Here is a 19,039-nt window from a genome sequence, read left to right as displayed (position 1 = left end):
TATGTAACGTTATTTAAACACCATCTGGCCTTCTCTTCAGTGGGGTTATTCCCGAAGTTACGAGCAGAGCAGAGATTAAGATGATCACCATCACTGGCTAGCTGCACCAGACGGAGAACGCATAAATCAAACGATGCACGGTAAGTCGCCCCAGGCCATCATGTCTTATGAGCACGGATGACGATAAAGTTATAGGTTTGTTGAGAAATAAATTTGACACTATTGTAATAAAAAGTAATTATTTTATTTATAACAGTGCTTTTTGAGTGGTCCGCAGATGGGTCTTTAGCAGAAGACTCCCACCACTTTGCAGATGATGTCGTTCAAGGTATAGGCGGAAATTGCCTCATTAACTGCGTCAACAATGACGGGCACGATGGCTCCCAGGATATTGTCCTTCTGGCTGTCGAGGATCTGCGGCACCAGGTCGCTGATGATCTCATTCGTCACGTCGCTCAGGTCTCCTCCACCTAGCAGACCCGTGAAGTTCGTCTGGAACAAGCGTGTAAGTGAAGTAGTACTATTAGTCGAAACAAGAAACTTACTATTAGTCGAAACATCACTTGCTTCCAAAATTTGTGTCGGACATTTTGCGTCCCTTAAAATCTAATTTACAGCATAATCCGCGTTTCTTGATGTGAACTTCACGTTTATCGTCAGCATCTACTTTATCCTCATGTTCGCGTGTCTGTAACTCAGATATGTGTTCCACACAGATTCCTTCCTTTCTTCTATTAGCAGGTTTGTTAGCAGTAATAATCCCATGTCTCTCTTCGTTTAGCAAAGTGTTTCTCATTAACGTCTTGCCTATTTCACCTCCACTTCGCTTGGTAAATATCAAATACGGAGTACAGTTCAAAATGTTCAAATGTGAGTGAAATGTTATGGGACTTAACTGCAAAGGTCATCAGTCCCTAAGCTTACACACTACTTAATCTAAATTATCCTAAGGACAAACACACACACCCATGCCCGAGGGAGGACTCGAACCTCCGCCGGGACCAGCCACACAGTCCATGACTGCAGCGCCCGAGACCGCTCGGCTAACCCCGCGCGGTCGGCACGGAGTACAGTGTTTGCAGGGAAGTGATGTGAATTCTCGAAAAGTCTTAAAATAACCAAGTATGTCAAACAGTTCTAGCATTTACTGTTGCTATTTCTGACAGGTCACATCAATTTTGCACAAAATACTGTACTGTAACTACCGAAGACGTATTGCATCGGGGACTCCAGGTCTGTTTTGCAGATAAGACGTCAAATCCTCCCTTTATCGCATGTTTCTCAGTTTATATTTCTTAATGCTTGATTCATGTTCGTGTTGTCTTCACTACTTCTATTATTCCTCACAGTGTCATTAATTGAGTTTTGTGCTCAATAGAATGGTAAAGCAATTTCATAATTTCTAAATGTTTGTTACCGTTTTATACCAATGTTACATTGCTGTAGAAAAATTTGGGAGTGGTGCAGCTCTCGCACTGAAAGGATATAGTTCATGACAGTCGGTCTTAACAGTAACACTTTCAGTTTTTCACACAAATACAACTGCAGGATATTCCCGAGCGACACAATTATAAGCAGGCATAACAGATTTGTGTGCCTGGGGGTATTATTTATTTAGTAATTTTTGTCAGGCGTTAATAGTCATTTGTCTTATTGACGAAATGGTCCGGAAGTTTCATGGAGTAAGTTAAAAGTTTGTTCTTTACGACTTACTCTCATAGATACCGCTTATTTTTAATGGATTAAATAATCTTTGGTGCCCGACACACACCAACGCCACAAAGAATATGGTATTCACTTTTCACGAAGCTGCATCACAAAGTAATCCAAATGTGATGAAGATAATGATGATGGCCCAATACACAGAATAAACTCTCGGGTGGGGTTGATATTAATCGATAATGGTCTTGGACAGAGTAACCCATATGAGGCCATCGTAGCGACGGGGAATACACTAGTACGATAATATTACCTGTTTTACGAGCCCATTATCCTATTCCTTCTTGTAACAAGTGTTTTCCTGGTATTCCTGTCCTCGCCGGTGCTGTGGAGGGCCTCTTCACTCCAAAGCTTATGACTACAGCTAATTTTCAACATCCTTCTACAACACATATGAAACGTTCGAGTTCTACTACTCTTTTCTGGTTTTCTTACTGACCCTAGTTTACATCTATACAATTATGTGCTGAAGTTACGCTCAGATTTTCCTTTGTCAAATGAAGACTTAGTTTCGGCACTCCTACACTTCTTTTACCGCTGAATGCTCCATTCGCTTATGCCTGTCTTTTTATGTCCTTTCGTCGTCCCACATGAGTCGTCTTGCTTCCAAGATTTTAGAGGACCAACATCGTAGATGATGACAGCTATTGAGATACGCACGACAAATAACTGAAGCTGTTGGGTATAAGCGCTGAGATGAGGAAACTCGCATACGTTCAGAAAAACATGTCGGACCGCTTTGAAGCAGAACACTGACAACCTCAAAGAAAGCTACATGGGCAGATAGCGCTACTTTCGTCTTATGATATGAATAGCTAGCTAAGAGGTGTACTTATGGTATTTGCTAGATATTTCAGTGGTCGACTGACCGTTAGTTCAGCACCTGAATGTTTCAGTGAATTTGATCACAGCCGGATCACAAGAGCCCTGATTGTACGACTCCTGTTGTTTTACTCCACTGCCTACAGTGTCGACGATCTATTGCCATTGTCTCGATACGGTAGGTTGCCATTAAGAAGGTCACCTGGTAGGACATTGTTGCCGTTGGCTAAATCTGATTTTAACAGCAATGCAGCAGATAGTGACAACTCTGCCGGACAACTTCTAGAACCATCCCGTGCAAAACTAATTCTCTTCGCGCAAGACGTAGGTGGCAGTAAAAACGCCAACGCAACGTTAAAGCACGAAGACTTTCACGGAATGGTGAGTGATAGATCACGTTTGCTCGTGCGGATTGCAGACGAGTCAGTGACAGTTCGATAGAGTTCATCATGAAACACGTAATGTTTATACGACCTGAATTAGATCTTCGATATGGCAGCAATATTTTCCCATAATCTGAACTCGCATATATCTGGAAATTATCACGTAGGCACGTCAGTTATGTTGTCCATCTCTCTGGAGACTTGTAAGTGGTATCGTGCATCGCAGTGCTGGCTAAGTTGAAAAAGACACGAACCTGATCGCTTTTCCCTTTTATTGGAGAGTTTCTACGAACACTGATAGGATATAAGAATGTTAAACATCAAGTTCTTGGCCGGTAAGCTGAATGAAATAATTCAGAACTAAGGCTTCCAACGTTCATTACTGTTAGGATAAAAAAAATTCCGACTGCCAGTTTCAGTCCAGCTCCTGTATCCGCGACGTTATTTGCTAGAGACCTAAATGTTCGCTATGGCTGACTGAAGACGTTCTCTAGAGAAGCCACGACTGCACCCATCAAGGGCTGGGTAGTCACTATGAGACGGGAACGATGGCTCCACTTGAATCATTTTGGTGCTTAAACTACTATTAATGTGTGACGTGCCAAGAGATTAACGATATCAAACTATGAAACGATCATTTGTGTCCATCGGTAGACAGAGTCACGCAAGAGCCGTCTTCTTAAACTGCAGTGCTTCTGTGATCCAGGAGTGGTCCTTGGATCGCTAGTTAATATTTTTGGTGACTTGCAGCATATAATTTGAATCACATACGCTGCAGACTGCTGGGTCTAATTTCAGGTTCAACTCCACACTTGCTTGAAACCAGACTGACCTTATTGGAGATTGCCTCAATGAGCGATAAACATTCCAACTGTCTTATTTTCATTCTCCGATGGTTTCAATCAGCGTTTTCCACACGTTCGGTGAATCTTTTCTACAAACCATAAAACCATTTTTCTGGGGATTCTAAATACCACACTTTGGTTCGTCCTGCTGTTTCAGTTTGTCTGACGTAAATATTGTTATTGCCCGATAACATTGGTGGGGGAGGGGCGCAGGATGGGTGCAGGAGGGGGCGTTCCGTTATTTAATTAAATCCTGTGAACTGATAAAAACGGAAAAGTCAGAGAAATTTTAATTTATATGGTGGGTCATTCCACGCACCATTCGATAATGGAACAGAAAAGGAACTAAAATGGTAGTGGTAGCAGAAGTGCCCTCAGGTAGATGAAAATTATCCATTGAAATAATGTTATCCATAGCCCACAGTTACGAACTGTAGTATTCACCAGAGGTGAACTATAACAACCAAACAACTGCATTAATGAGTATTTTTTCTTTAGTACAGCACACAACGCACTTTAGTCCATGTCGTGTGCAAGACGAAGGTTAATGATGTAAAGATTAAAATGGACGTGACTGTGGGTCTACAGCAGGGGTGAGCCACTCGTTTCGGTAGGGCGCGTGGAAGAAGTTTCTGGAAGAGCGAGCAAGGTACTCGCACTGTACTACGCCCGGGACCCATTTTCGGATATTTCCGTCACCGCTCGGCTCGCTATAGTAGTAATGTCTTACATAAGGGATTCCCGCCCGTTCAGTATTATTGTTGTTACGTCACTATAATGATCACCTGATGGCGATGCCTACTAAAACATTCTTAGCATGGCCAATACATTCTGAGTGTGTGAAGGCGAGTATCATCAGTTTGACAATTGTCCAATTTGTTGTTACAATTTTACCAGTTTGGATGCTGTACAATACGGCCGATGTAAGCTATCGTTCGAGCGCTTTAGAGTTTTAAACTTTTTAAAACGAAGACAGAAATAGTGGCTTAATTTATTTCCTGTGCAGAAACAACCCATGGCTATGCTGTCAGACATCAAAAGTATTTTTTGAGCTAATATTTAAGTACGCTTGCTAATAGTGTTTGTGGTTACTAACACACTAAATTTCAAACAGTTTGCCGCGCGGAGTGGCCGTGCGGTTAGAGGCGCCGTGTCACGGATTGCGCGGCCACTCCCGCCGGAGGTTCGAATCCTCCCTCGGGCACGGGCGTGTGTATTGTTCTTAACGTAAGTTAGTTTAAGTAGTGTGTATGTCTAGGGACCGATGGCCTCAGCAGTTTGGCCCCTTAGGAATTTACACACACTTAAACATTTGGACAAACAGTTTTCTTCCTCTTGAAACATTAGCAAATAATTGTTGTCCGTTGTGGAAGCATTATAACACACAAACTGTTGAAGGTAAGTTCTAATGCATTAGCTACAACCAGATGCCTTTACTGGCGCCTTTTATTCCATGATGAAATTTCAAAATACCTGACATCCCATCTTCAGATGTGTACATTTATTTTCGGGCCGTGAACATTATTTCCTTGCCAACGGCGTTGCAAAATTTTAGAATGAAAGTTTTCAAAATTGATATTGTAAAATGTTATAAATATAGCAACAATGTTCGCGACGCATAAATAACCGTAAACTTCTGAAGTTTGGGTGAATATAAAAAGAATGTATTCGTAAGAATGAACGTTTTGAGGCATAATTTGTTGGGGTTGCGTAGCGGGAAAGGGGTGTCTTTCCCATCGGTGCTTTACTCCATATAGATTAACGTCACAGACGCTATAAATGTAACTTTATGCGCTAGGAGTGATGCTGTCCCATCGCACGACAAAACGGCCCGTGAGCTTAAGTAAGTATACGAATCAAGTCGATGTGTAAAATGTATAGTCGATATCGACTATAAATACGTCATTTACCTTCTTTGTCTTCTCAAGCTTAGTGTAGTATCTGTATCATTATGAACTTTGGGTCAACCTCTACTTAAATGTTTGTTCATATTTTCTGCAAAGTTATCTTACAAAAATTAACGTAAGCATGTAATTTTAAAAACCATGTTCTGTCAAAATTCTAATGTTTTAAAATAGTATTTGTTCATTTATTCGTTGGTTCGCGCATAACGTACGCTGGTCTGTACTTACGTAAAACCTGGACCAGTAATTTGCTTCAGATGCAAATAATTAACATCTTACTTTCAACTTTGTCTCGAGAACCTTGAATCACTCCTTAGTCATTTTACACAGACAGGATCCTTTTCATAGTGACGTAATACAGCCGAGTGTCGTATTTTATTGAACTTCAGTGTAGTTATTGTTTCAATAGTACCATTAACTTTTGTCGAATAGTGTATTTCTTAAGCGTTCAGTAATTTTTGTCTCTGAAATATACAGCGTGAGTTGCATGGGTGGATAGTTAAAGTTTGGTAGAAGTGTTAATGAGAAGAAAATAACTAATTACTTTGCTTAAGCTTCATGCTTGCTAAAATCTTAGTTAAATGTTGAAAGTAACGGAATAAAATAGTGATAATTAAAAGTGATTACTGGCCATTACAGTCTGATACCTGCTTCAAAGGCTTGTAAAAGTGTCGTCTTATTCGTATATTTATGTTTATATATGTGTAATTACTACGATTTGCCTGAAGCACTTGTTCTCACCCCAGACAAAAGTTTATGTGTCCCCCATTTTAAATGTTCAGCCAATACCACAACCATTACTACACTGAAAGTGTTTATGAAGTGCAGCAATCATTTTAAAAGATTTTGTGTTGTAAGATTAACTGGCTGCAACTTGCTCAGACCCTTATAGATTGAAGACTCCCTTGTTTCACTTATGCTCTGCTTCATACAAAGAAATATGGGCTCCCTTTGAATAGATATAGTATATCGTATCAGTCAGTACAACAATTTAAAGATCATGTTAAAAGTTTTTCAATAGCAAAGTTGTAATATCTCTCCATGTTCAAATCATTTGTGTTTCTCCCTTATTAGCCAATTTCGTGCAGTGAACATAAGTTTTCTTGCTTTGAATACAGACGGTGTATGTTAGTGAGAGGCAGTTTGTCGCCAGAACAATTTGAGCTTTTATTTGTATTTCATGTTATTAGCTAATTTACCTAGACTTGCTAGACTGTGTTACTGTTTCGTATCCTATCTGCAAAAATAGATTTTATTTCCTAGTGAAGTCATACACAGTAGTTAATTTTCTTAATGGAGCGTATAATCTCTTGGTACCACCTTGTGTAATTAGAATGGCCACCGTTTTTCTTTCCTCTAACTACAATTTACTTTAAAACTATCGTAACCTTTTCTTGAGTCCCATTAGCTCAGCTACTGATCTCTATCAAAAGTAATCGTTCAGGTAATGAAACTATGTCCGATACCTTAACCATTAGCACACATTTTAAATTACTTCCAAAGGATTAAAATTAACGGGACTCTCTCTTTTTGTGTTAGCTACACTGTCATTAACGAAATGAAACTGGAAATGTGGAGGCGCAGACAAGACCTAGTAACTAGTAAGAAAAACAAGTAGATTCAACAGTGATGCAATTCACTGCATGTCAGCTTACCTGAACAATGGGAATGTCATAGTCGATAATGAGCTGGTCGATGTATGGAACGTTCTCTGAAGTTGACTTCAGAGCAATGTCGATGCTGAACGTAGAATTCTGCACAGATATGCTGCAAAAAATAAATGAGATACCATACATTTGCTTGTATTTATGGGGTTGCTTTAGAGAAAGGTAGAAAAATTGTCCATTAATAGTACAAGAGGATGCATAAAAATTCTTCATAAGAATGATCGAACTCAAGAACGGGATTAGAATAGAATAGGTTCCTCTGGTGCAAGGTTAATTATCCGAAGACTTGATTCACGGATCGTGAGATACTGGATAAACTCTCAGAGCTCTCTTACTTATGATTTCTACATTTCGGATCCGACTCCTGTTTCCCAGTGTCATTCTAATTGCACGCATGTGCTCTACGCGTTAGTGCCCAAATTTTATAATTCTGGATGTACTTCGCTCTCATATATTACCATAGAATACGAAATTCTAATTTTTTTTCAAATTAAATGCATCCAACATTTTTCGTAAGTGTTTAAGAGACGCTCTTGAAACCCAGTTGACTTGCCGCATGAACTTTATGATAAAACACGTCGAATCGGTTAGGTAGAAAATCCTGTGTTAAGCGAGGCGTATGCATCTCGTGATGGTCGGACACGACAGATGGAGCTGTAGTGTCACAACGTTCATAGCTTCTCTTTATAACGAGACAACCAAGGTAGCACTACATTTAGTCAAGTGATAGGCTGTTTCATCACTTTGGCAGAAAAAGTTGTTTGTTCTGGTACCGTTACTGTGGGAGATATTTTTCGGTGCAACGCTCTCCTGTAATCGCAGCTAATAAGGAATTTTGGCTGTTAAACACTGACTTAGCAAATCTCACGGTATAGTGGAGCACAGGTGGCACAGGTGTGTTGTATTTATTTCCCCTGTTCCCCTGTGCCATCTGAAGTTTTATAGGAAGCCTTCTCAGTAGGTGGTTGTGCAAGTGATATGTGTAGCATGACACGTCGTCGTGAGCGGACGCCGTTAGAATGGGGTATGCTGGTCGGTGACCGACAGCTGGGAAATTAGATTTCGGTAGGGGTGCAGGAATTCGGCTTCACACGTTCAACCGTGTCAAGGATTTATCGTGAATGGTTGACTGAAGGTATCACAGTCCACAACAGACTTACTAACGGCCGTCCAGCCAACTTCGTGACTGGTGACATTTGAGACGGATTGTCAACAGTGGTAGAAGGACAACAGTGCAACAAATCAACAAATCCCTGATCATTTCAACACAGGGCGTGCTAGACACGTCTCCCAATGGACAATCCGCAGGAGCATGGGTTTCAACCTCAACAGGAACAACGGCTTGCATTTTATAGCCAATCACAGGAATGGACAATTGGACTACGGCGTAACGTGGTATGATCGGACTAATCACGATTAAACAGTACCATGCCAATAGAAGGCACCATATGTGGCACGTACCACATGAATCGATACATCCCGTCTGCCAAGAACGTGGTGTTCAAGGCGGTGGTTGAATGGGTTCCCTAGATGTTCTTGAAGAAACGTTAAATGATCCGCAGTATGTTGAGCTGCTCAGGTACCATTTCCACCCATTCGTGGCCTTCCAAAACCCTATCAGTAGTGCGGTGTTCCAAGATGATAACGCGCTGCTACATCGTCCCACGTGGCCTGGGAATGGTCCCAGGAACATGCGGAGGAAGCCCAAACAGTGAGCTGGCCTCGCTGGAGCTTAGATTTGAACCCCCGTGAGCGTATCTGGAATGACACAGAACACAGGCTCTGTGCCTTGGATTCTGCATCGACTAACAGACCAAAATTTGGCTGCCTCTGTGCAAACAATTTGGAGTCAGCTGCTTCCAGAGAAGTACCAGCGATTTTTAGACTCATTTGCACGGTGTCTCACTGTCTTCATTGATCCACTATGGACCGTGGGACAACGGCTGGCATGTATTTCTTGGTGCAATAATGTACCAACAGCCGTATGTATTGTAGAAATTTATTTTGTGAACTTCTTATGTGTTATCAGTTTCGGCATTACATTGGTGGTCTGCAGGGCCAGGGGAGGCTCCACGTAATATTAGTTGCCTACTCCATGACACCCCTAGACAGCCGTGGTCTAGGGGTAGCGACTTTGATCCATAATAAAAACGTCCTCTGCCCTTTATTCGAAACCCGCCAACGCTTGAATTTTGATTAATAAACAGCATTTGTCACCAAACACTTTCAGCATAAGAAGCCACACTTATACTGCCAATGGCCTTGCCAAAGATGCTGGAGGAGCAGATAGAGGTTTAGAACACTGTCCTGTCCTTGGGGTGGGAAACTGCCCCTAAAGGCGGAAGGATCAGCAATGATCAACGGCATGAGGGTGCAGAAGGCAAAGGAAACCACTACATTAAAGACACATAACGTTTATCCACTGGACATGCGACCTGTAATTGACGAAGTGTTATGATGATCTCTCCATGGGCGAAAGGTTCCAGAATAGTCCCCTATTCGGATCTCTGATGGGGGACTGCGAAGGGGAAGGTGACCATGAGAAAAAGATTGCATAACCAACGAAAGAACAGCAAGGTATGTTAGAAGCTTGTATGTGTTAGGGAGCTAGAAAATCTGAAAAGGAAAATGCAAAGGGTAAATATAGACATAGTGGGGGTTATTGAAGGGGACTCAGTATTAGAATTTAAGAGAGCTTTTGAGGACATAAGATCAAATAAGGCAGATGGGATCGATAACATTCCACCAGAATTGCTAAAATAGGGGAAGTGGCAACAGAATAACTATTCACGTTCGTTTGTAGAGCGTATGAGTCTGGCCATACACCGTCTGAATTTTGGAAAAATATCATCCTCATCATTCCCAAGATTGCAAGAGTCGAAAAGTGAGAGAATTATTTCACAATCAGCTTAACAGCTAATGCATCCAAGTTGGTGAAAAGAATAATATAAGAAGAATGGCAAAGAAAATTGAGGATATGTTAAATGAGGATCAGTTCGACTTTAGGAAAAGTAAAGGCACCAGAGAGGCAATTCTGACTTTACGGTTGATAATGGAAGCAAGACTAAAGAAAAATAAAGACATGTTGATAGGATTTGTCGTCCTAGAAAAAGGGTTCGACAGTGTAAAATGGTGCAAGATGTTCAAAATTCTGAGAAAAATAGGGGTAAGTTATACGGACATGGGTAATAAACAATATGTACAAGAGCCAAGAGGGAGTAATAAGAGTGGACGACCAAGAATTGTAAAAGTGAAATCAAAGACCTCAACATTAGTATTAAAAAGGGAGTTCCATTGTTAACCGCACAAAACAGAGCGGACAGATGAGAAAAGAGCATTTACTGGACTCTACGAGTTACAATTGAACAAGAATACACTATTACAGTTATAGTTTGACGGAGCTTTGGAACATTTGCGAAGAAACAAATCAGAACATAAAGATGAAGCCCTTGAGAATTTCTAAAATTGTTGATGCAAAGAGCCAACATAACGATTACTCAAGTAAGTGTGTAGAATCTTGAAGACGGTCAGCATAGTAGCTCATGTAAACAGTTTCCGAAGACGAATAACACACAGAGAACGTGAAAGAAAATTAGTCGTCAGTCAGTTGGACTTTAGAAAAAATAAGGACATCAGGAAGTCAGTTCCTTCATTGCCCTTAATAATGGAGGCAAGAATTAAGAAATGTCATGACAGTTTTATATCGTTTTTCGACAGAGAAAAAGCGTTTGACAATTTAAAATGATGCAGGACGTTCGTAATTCTCAGCGAAACTGATGTAACCTCTAGGAGATGAAGAGTAACATGCAGTATGTTCAACTGACTCTAAGCGCTATGGGACTTAACATCTGAGGTCATCAATCCCCTAGACTTAGAACTACTGAAACCGAGCTAATCTAAGGACGTCACGCACAGCCATGTCCGAGGCAGGATTCGAACCTCCGACCTTAGCATCCTGGACGACATCATCCAAGTGTCCGGACCGTTCGCCGGATAGTTACGTTATTTAAGGAAACAGGAAGTGTTCAGCCACATCTGAAACGTCACCCACGGCCTGAAACGAATGATGATGCCCAAGTAGGTGTTTTAGCTGCTGTCGCGGCTAATCCGCACATCAGTAGCAGACAAATTGCGACAGAATCGGGAATCGCAAAAACGTCGGTGTTGAGAATGCTACATCAACATTGACTGCACCCGTACAATATTTCTATGCACCAGGAATTGCATGGCGACGACTTTGAACGTCGTGTACAGTTCTGCAACTGGGCACAAGAGAAATTACGGGACGATGACAGATTTTTTGCACGCGTTCTATTTAGCGACGAAGCGTCATTCGCCAACAGCGGTAACATCAGCGATCTTGGCGGGTTGATGTATGGTGCGGCGTTATGAGCCGAAGGATAATTGGCCCCCATTTTATCGAAGCTAATCCAAATGGTGCAGTGTATGCTGATTTCCTACGTAATGTTCTACCGATGTTACTACAAGATGTTTCACTGCATGACAGAATGGCGATGTACTTCCAACATGATGTATGTCCAGCACATAGGTCGCGTGCGGTTGGAGCGGTATTGAATAGCATATTTTATGACAGGTGGATTGGTCGTCGGAGCACCATACCATGGCCCGCAAGTTCACCGGATCTGACGTCTCCGGATTTCTTTCTGGGGGAAGTCGAAGAATATTTACTATCGTGATCCACCGACAACGCCTGACGACATACGTCAGCGCACTGTCCTTGCATGTGCGAACATTACGGAAGGCGAACTACTCGCTGTTGAGAAGAATGTCGTTAACTTATTGTCAAATTTATTGAGGTTGGCGGACAATTTTTTGAGCATTTTTTGCATTAATGTGTTAGTTACAGGTAATCACGCTGTAACAGCATGCGTTCTCACAGATTATAAGTTCACAAAGGCACATGTATCACATTGGAACAACCGAAATAAAATGTCCAAAATTACCTACGTTCTGTATTTTAATTTAAGAAACGTACCTGTTTCCAACTTTTCGCCTAAATATGTGAGCCATATGTTCGTGACTATTACAGCGCCATCTGTCACAAAGCGAAAAAAAGTGGTCCAACTAAAACATTCATATTTCTTTACGTACTACACGAATATGTAATAAAAAAATGGGGGTTCCTATTAAAAAAAAAAAAAACAGCTGATATCCGTTTGACCTATAGCAGCACCATCTAGCGGGCCAACCATAGCACCATCTGGTTTCCTCCTTCAAGCTAGACACGTTTCGTTGTTTGTAGCATTTTGGTTTGATGCTTATTTCGAGAGATATTTGGCCCGGTCACGTTCGGTGGACCACCCTGTATATTGGCGAGCCATTGCAAACACGTCAGTAAGCACCTGAAGATGACGAGCAGCTGTCTCGTCGAAATATTGTGCAGGTTTCACAAGATTATCCGACGAGACGCCCGTCAAGCGATGAAGTATTTACTGGGTCGCGAAAGTCTTAAATTACTTGGGACTTACTTTGTGGACAAAGCTTGTAATTCCGGGTACAGGTAGAGAGGCAATAGGAGCGGCCAGCCGCCTGCATTGCAGATTGAGCGATTGTACGACTCACGTGAACGGTCCCTGTCCGTAGACGAGCAGCAGGCCGGACAGCAAGGCGCCGTCCAGGTTGTACTCGCCGGACGCGAAGATTTCCTCGAAGTGGACTACGACAGACAGCTTGAAGCCGACGATGCTGAACGAGCCGCTGATAGTTTCGAAGGTGGACAGTTTGTCCACTCTGATGTTGGAGACGTTACCAGCCAGCCTGCACAAAAAGAGGTCATGCCGTCATAAAAGAGGGTCGGGGCCTAGTGCGATGCTGTCAACATTAATGCCTGCGATGGAAACATTGCTCCGTTTACTATACAAGCTATTCGAAAATAAGAGTCAACCAAGTTTCTACGAGGGTGAGTCAATACATAAATCGCAAACGCCAGAATACCACATGTCGTTTTAAATTTGGCAATTACACATATCTAGAAGGTGGAGTCATGTGTCACGTGAAAGTTAGCCCATACACAGATCATGATTTGCGCTCAAACCAACATGGCAGGTGTGTTATGACTAGAACAACACTACGTTAGTCAGCCGAGGGACTGACTGTCCATGGAGCACGTTGTAATGGTTCTCTACTTACGTTACTATTACGGCACTCCAACCCCAGTTCTCAATACCAGTAATATCGTACTACTTTTCTGCGAAGTAACAGCCATATTTTTGTGGAAATATTCGCATTTGGTCTTATTAATGTATAAGTACTCCGATGTATCGATATATTACAGTGATATGGTTCTTGTGTGTATTCATTTCTGTGGGACTGTCATAATCTTTGACTTACTTGTAAACGTTCTGGCGCGAATGCGCACAGAGCAGTCTTTGTTTCACTTTCGCAAAGGTTTAGTTGTTATTTCTCCTAGTAAAAGAACAGTCAAGTCTTGTGTTTGGTTAAAGTGGAAATTAAATCTATGAAGATTGATACAAAACTGTTTTCTTGAAGATGTCACAATTAAGAAGAAGTATATGTGAATTTACAACAAGTTTAATAAAAGTGGGTCGTGAGCACCAAGTCAAAACCGGCTGTTGTGGTCGAGCGGTTCTAGGCGCTTCAGTCCTGAACCGCGCTGCTGCTACGGTCGCAGGTTGGAATGCTGCCTCGGGCACGGATGTGTGTAATGTCCTTCGGTTAGTTAGGTTTAAGTAGTTATAAGTCTAGGGGACTGATGATCTCATATGTTAAGTCCCATAGTGCTCGGAGCCATTTTTTTTTTGAACCAAGTCAAAATTACTTCTACCATACCATTGTTCTGATCTGGAATTGTTCGACCATTAAGAATTTCCTGAAAAACGCATTTGTTAGGTCTTCAAATATTGCTAAAATACAGATCTGGACCTTCTAGCAGTCAAAGTGGAATCAACAAGATGAGGCATAACGATTTAGACGAAATCTACTTGGGTATCCATTCAAGATTAGTGCCAAATTAATGAATTTTTTACAGTGACTTCATTATTTCCATTCTGACGATAGCATCAATAGTCAATAACTTGGTTGTTGCCCGATAAAGCGAACATATGCTGCGTGAGCAACATTATTAATCTGATTTCTAACCTACTTTGCAAGTGGTGGTATTGTTAGAACGTCCATAGCAAAATTTGTCCCGCATGTGGTTAGAACTGTATTTGGTCTAAATTGTGTTGAATTGCATACAGAAATTCAGAAAATGTCGAAAAAAGTCACCAAACACTATGCAAACACTATCCTTATCCAGCTATAGCACATTGTTTCCGCGTCTAGGGGTATTTCGCTACCCGCAGGATACATCAGTCTTGCGAGTTGCAACAAGGTAAGGAACCAAATACTCTTGATGTATGCCAGAGGTCACTCGTTAGATGCGAACGCTGCCACAAGAAGTCTATGGCGCAGGCTTTTAACGCGTTGTCGAGCGATGAGACAAGGGTTTAAGATTGCAAGGGGAATATTTTGAAAAGGAAAATAAATTTCAGGTTCGTACAACACGCGGCTCTGGGCAGAGATCCCAGTTTGCGACTAATTTATTGACTCCTGAGGTCATCAGTCCCCTATACTTAGAACTACTTAAACCGAACTAACCTAAGAACATCACACACATCCATGCCCGAGGCAGGATTCGAACCTGCGACCGTAGCAGCAGCGCGGTTCCAGACTGAAGCGCCTAGAACCACTCGGTCACAACGGCCGGCCACACTTATACCTCGCATGGTGTAATTCCACATGATTTGTTGTTGTCTTCCTCTGAATCGTGGCGGTAGAGATGTTTGGCTGCATCGTGTGGATAAAAGTAATGAGTGTCTTGCAAATTAATGGCATATTTGCTTATTAATGAAAACTGAAATAAAAGGAGGTGGTAAGAAAAGAAAGAGCGCTGTAACACAGCGCTTTTCACTCACTACAACACGAAAAGGACTGATGATATTAATGTACAATCCGATGGAGAAACTACTTTTAAGTGTTACATGCCCTCAGTCCAAGACATATCAGTTTAAATGCTAAGATTTTCTCAGAGGCTAGGGATCACAGGCCGCCACTTCTTCTCTTACAGCAAGACACTTACCGTAATGAAAACTGTTTCCAAGGTTTAGACTAAAGTCAGCTGAGTCAAGCTCTATAGCATCGCTGCAATTTAATATTTCCGCTACGAAAATAATTTGTCTTTGAGTAAGGAAATAAACAAGAACCTCTTATACAACGTATAGACGTACGAGTTCTAAGCAGGAAATAACGTTCAATTTCATGTAGCGTGGGAAGTAGTGGCATGAGACGAGAAGCCGCTGCATTGAGTCAAGCTGTAGGTCTGTGTGCTTAGAGCTACGGCAGAGGAAAGGGCACATTGAAAAATCCAGCCAAATGTTCAATCCATTAAGCAGTACAATTTTTAAGACCCCATAACATGAATTGAGGTTTTGCACTTGGAAGAGAGGAAAGATAAATGTCCATGTTGATGCAGATGTGGTCATCCGTTACAACCAAGTAATTGGGAAGGGAGTGAGACAGGGTTGTAGTCTCTCCCCGATGTTATTCAATCTGTGTATTGAGCAAGCAGTGAAGGAAACAAAAGAAAAATTCGGAGTAGGTATTAAAATCCATGGAGAAGAAATAAAAACTTTGAGGTTCGCCGATGACATTGTAATTCTGTCTGAGACAGCAAAGGGCTTGGAAGAACACTTGAACGGAGTGGATAGTGTCTTGAAAGGAGGATATAAGATGAACATCAACAAAAGCAAAACGAGGATAATGGAATGTAGTCGAATTAAGTCGAGTGATGCTGAGGGAATTAGATTAGGAAATGAGACACTTAAAGTAATAAAGGAGTTTTGCTATTTGGGGAGCAAAATAACTGATGATGGTCGAAGTAGAGAGGATATAAAATTTAGACTGGCAATTGCAAGGAAAGCGTTTCTGAAGAAGAGAAATTTGTTAACATCGAGTATAGATTTAAGTGTCAGGAAGTCATTTCTGAAAGTATTGGTATGGAGTGTAGCCGTGTATGGAAGCGAAACATGGACGATAAATAGTTTGGACAAGAAGAGAATAGAAGCTTTCGAAATGTGGTGCTACAGAAGAATGCTGAAGATTAGATGGGTAGACCACATAACTAATGAGGAAGTATTGAATAGGATTGGGGAGAAGAGAAGTTTGTGGCACAACTTGACCAGAAGAAGGGATCGGTTGGTAGGACATGTTCTGAGGCATCAAGGGATCACCAATTTAGTATTTGAGGGCGGCGTGGAGAGTAAAAATCGTAGAGGGAGACCAAGAGATGAATACACTACGCAGATTCAGAAGGATGTAGGTTGCAGTAGGTACTGGGAGATGAAGAAGCTTACACAGGATAGAGTAGCATGGAGAGCTGCATCAAACCAGTCTCAGGACTGAAGACCACAACAGCAACAGCAACATTTCGTCACTTGTAGGTAGCAGTTTCATTATGAACGTACGCGATCATGTCGTTGTCGATGTTGATGTTGATGGGCCCAGCAACCTCCAGCGGGTCCAGTGTTCTGTTACCGAGGAGTGCCATGGGTTCCCGCATCATCTCCTTCAGCTGCTCCAGGAATGCCTCGATCTGCTCTTCGTAGGCCATGGGGGTCAGTTCTGCGTCGCGGCGCACAATACCTGAAACGGAAGCCTGTTACTCCACTGGTTTCCAAGAAAATCAAAAATGTTTTCTCAATTTCTTCTCAATAACTTAGACTTATCTCTTATAGTCTGATAATGTTAGGTATATGGTGCACACTTAAGCGATATGAGCGTATTTGAACTTAACAATAATCTAGTCGAACAGTGGAAGGTGAAAAGTGTGACTGATGGTATCAGATTTATGTAAATATAGGACTTATTGGCGAATTTCGCTAATGAACTTTTCTCGGGTTAGCACGTGAGTGGCAGCATTGCAATGAAGCAACGTTTCAACGAGTTTCGTACTCATCTTTAAAAGAAATATCGCTTTCCTGTGAAACGGAGATATTATATTCTACACTCTCTTGAGGATGATGACTGGAATGCTGGTTGAAACGTCGCTTTAGGACAACGCTGCTACTCGGCTTCAGACTCCCGTCACTGTTTCTGAAGATGACGAATAGAAAATGTACTGAAAGGTTCGAGATAAAGTTTCCACACAGATGAAAATCAGATGTTTCATCACTGATATTTTCCTATATAGCAGGCAATATTAAAAAGAAGAAAAACATATACATAATACAGTGCAGCGTCAAGACGCAAAAACAAGAATCGAGAAGGCGAGTCTTTTGTGAATCAGTACCACATTTTCACGTCGTAGATGTATGTGTTTCAAATAATTTGAAATGAAACTTGATACCTGATACTTAAACACTGAGTTTACTATCAGTGGAACGAAATGGAACATGAGAAAATGTTTATTATTACAAGTTTTGGCTATTTGCATATTCTGGAAGTACTAAGACAATGTAAATCTCAATTCAACCACGCAGCTAATAGGCTATCGGCGTTTGAAGCATTTATGTAAAGCGGAAAACTGATAAAACCGAAGCCAAAAGTAAGCTGACTTATGCATCTCATAGTTTTCGTTTCATAATAAAGACATCTGAACTTCCGTTGCTTTCAATATGTGCACAAATTTATACTCATTCACCACACAAAACTCACTGCCTGACCAAAGGGTTAACATTGTTCATTTACCCCCATCTATTATCGACAGCAGTTCAGAATTAACTCTAAACTCTCGACATAATGTTCAAGCATAGTTAGAAATTATACAAGCTCATTACTAGCACCGAAGTTAGTACTACCTGTTGCGTTGTTCAACACTTCTTAACATTGACGTGCAGGCCAAAGTGTTCAGCTTGGTTTACACCGGAGCGAATGAAAGTGAACACAAGCAAACGAGTAAGCACCGAATATTCGCTAGTATTCACTACCGCGGTCTAGAGGTTAAAAATTTTGATTAATAAACAGCATTTGGCGGCCGAAGACTTCCGGCATCAGAAGTCACCCTCATTCAGCCAACGGTCTTGTCAAAGAGGGTGGAGGAGGAGACAGACGTTCAGGAGTCAGTGTTGACCTTGTGGTGGGAAACTGCCCCTAAAAGCTGAAGAATCAGCAATGATCAACTGCATGAAGATGCAGAAGGCAATGGAAACCACTACATTAAACACACATGTGGCCTGTAATTGAAAAAGTGTCATGATAACCTCTCCATTGGCTAAAGATTCCGAAATAGTTCCCCTTTCGGATCTCCGGGAGGGGACTGCCAAGAGGGAGGTGACCATGTGAAAAAATTGAATTATCAACGAAAGGACAACGTTCTACGAGTCGGGGCACGGAATGTCAGAAACTTGTATGTTTTAGGGAAGCTAGAAAATCTGAAAAAGGGAAATGGCAAAGGCTCAATCTAGATATAGCACGGGTTAGTGAAGTTAAAGGGAAAGAAGAAATGGATTTCTGGTCAGATGAGTATAGGCTAATATCAACACCAGCAAAAAATGGTGCAACAGTGTAAGATTCGTTATGAATACGAAGGTAGGGCAGAGAGTGTGTTACAGTGAAAAGTTCATGAAACGGATTTTCTTTTCAGAATCGACAGCAAACCAATAGATACAACTATAGTCGAGGTATGCATTCGGCACAGAAAGCTGAAGACGAATAGATAGGCAAAGTATATGAGATTGTTG

General features: G+C 41.5%; 1 protein-coding gene across 1 annotated transcript in view; it reads right to left on the bottom strand.

Annotated features, from left to right (window-relative positions):
• Positions 1-222: 222 nt before the first annotated feature.
• Positions 223-19,039, bottom strand: part of LOC126335498 (uncharacterized) — a 33,329-nt gene continuing 14,512 nt past the window's right edge. Inside the window, exons 3-6 of the mRNA XM_049998836.1 lie at positions 16,826-17,003; positions 12,924-13,118; positions 7,329-7,440; positions 223-492 (exon numbers count right to left, since the gene is read on the bottom strand). Coding sequence (XP_049854793.1) covers positions 286-492; positions 7,329-7,440; positions 12,924-13,118; positions 16,826-17,003 — 692 coding nt within the window. The 3' untranslated portion in view covers positions 223-285. The remainder of the gene's footprint in view (positions 493-7,328; positions 7,441-12,923; positions 13,119-16,825; positions 17,004-19,039) is intronic.

The sequence above is a fragment of the Schistocerca gregaria genome, chromosome 2, assembly GCF_023897955.1.
Source record: "Schistocerca gregaria isolate iqSchGreg1 chromosome 2, iqSchGreg1.2, whole genome shotgun sequence".
NCBI lineage: Eukaryota > Metazoa > Arthropoda > Insecta > Orthoptera > Acrididae > Schistocerca > Schistocerca gregaria.
This window is presented reverse-complemented; position numbering and strand designations above follow the sequence as displayed.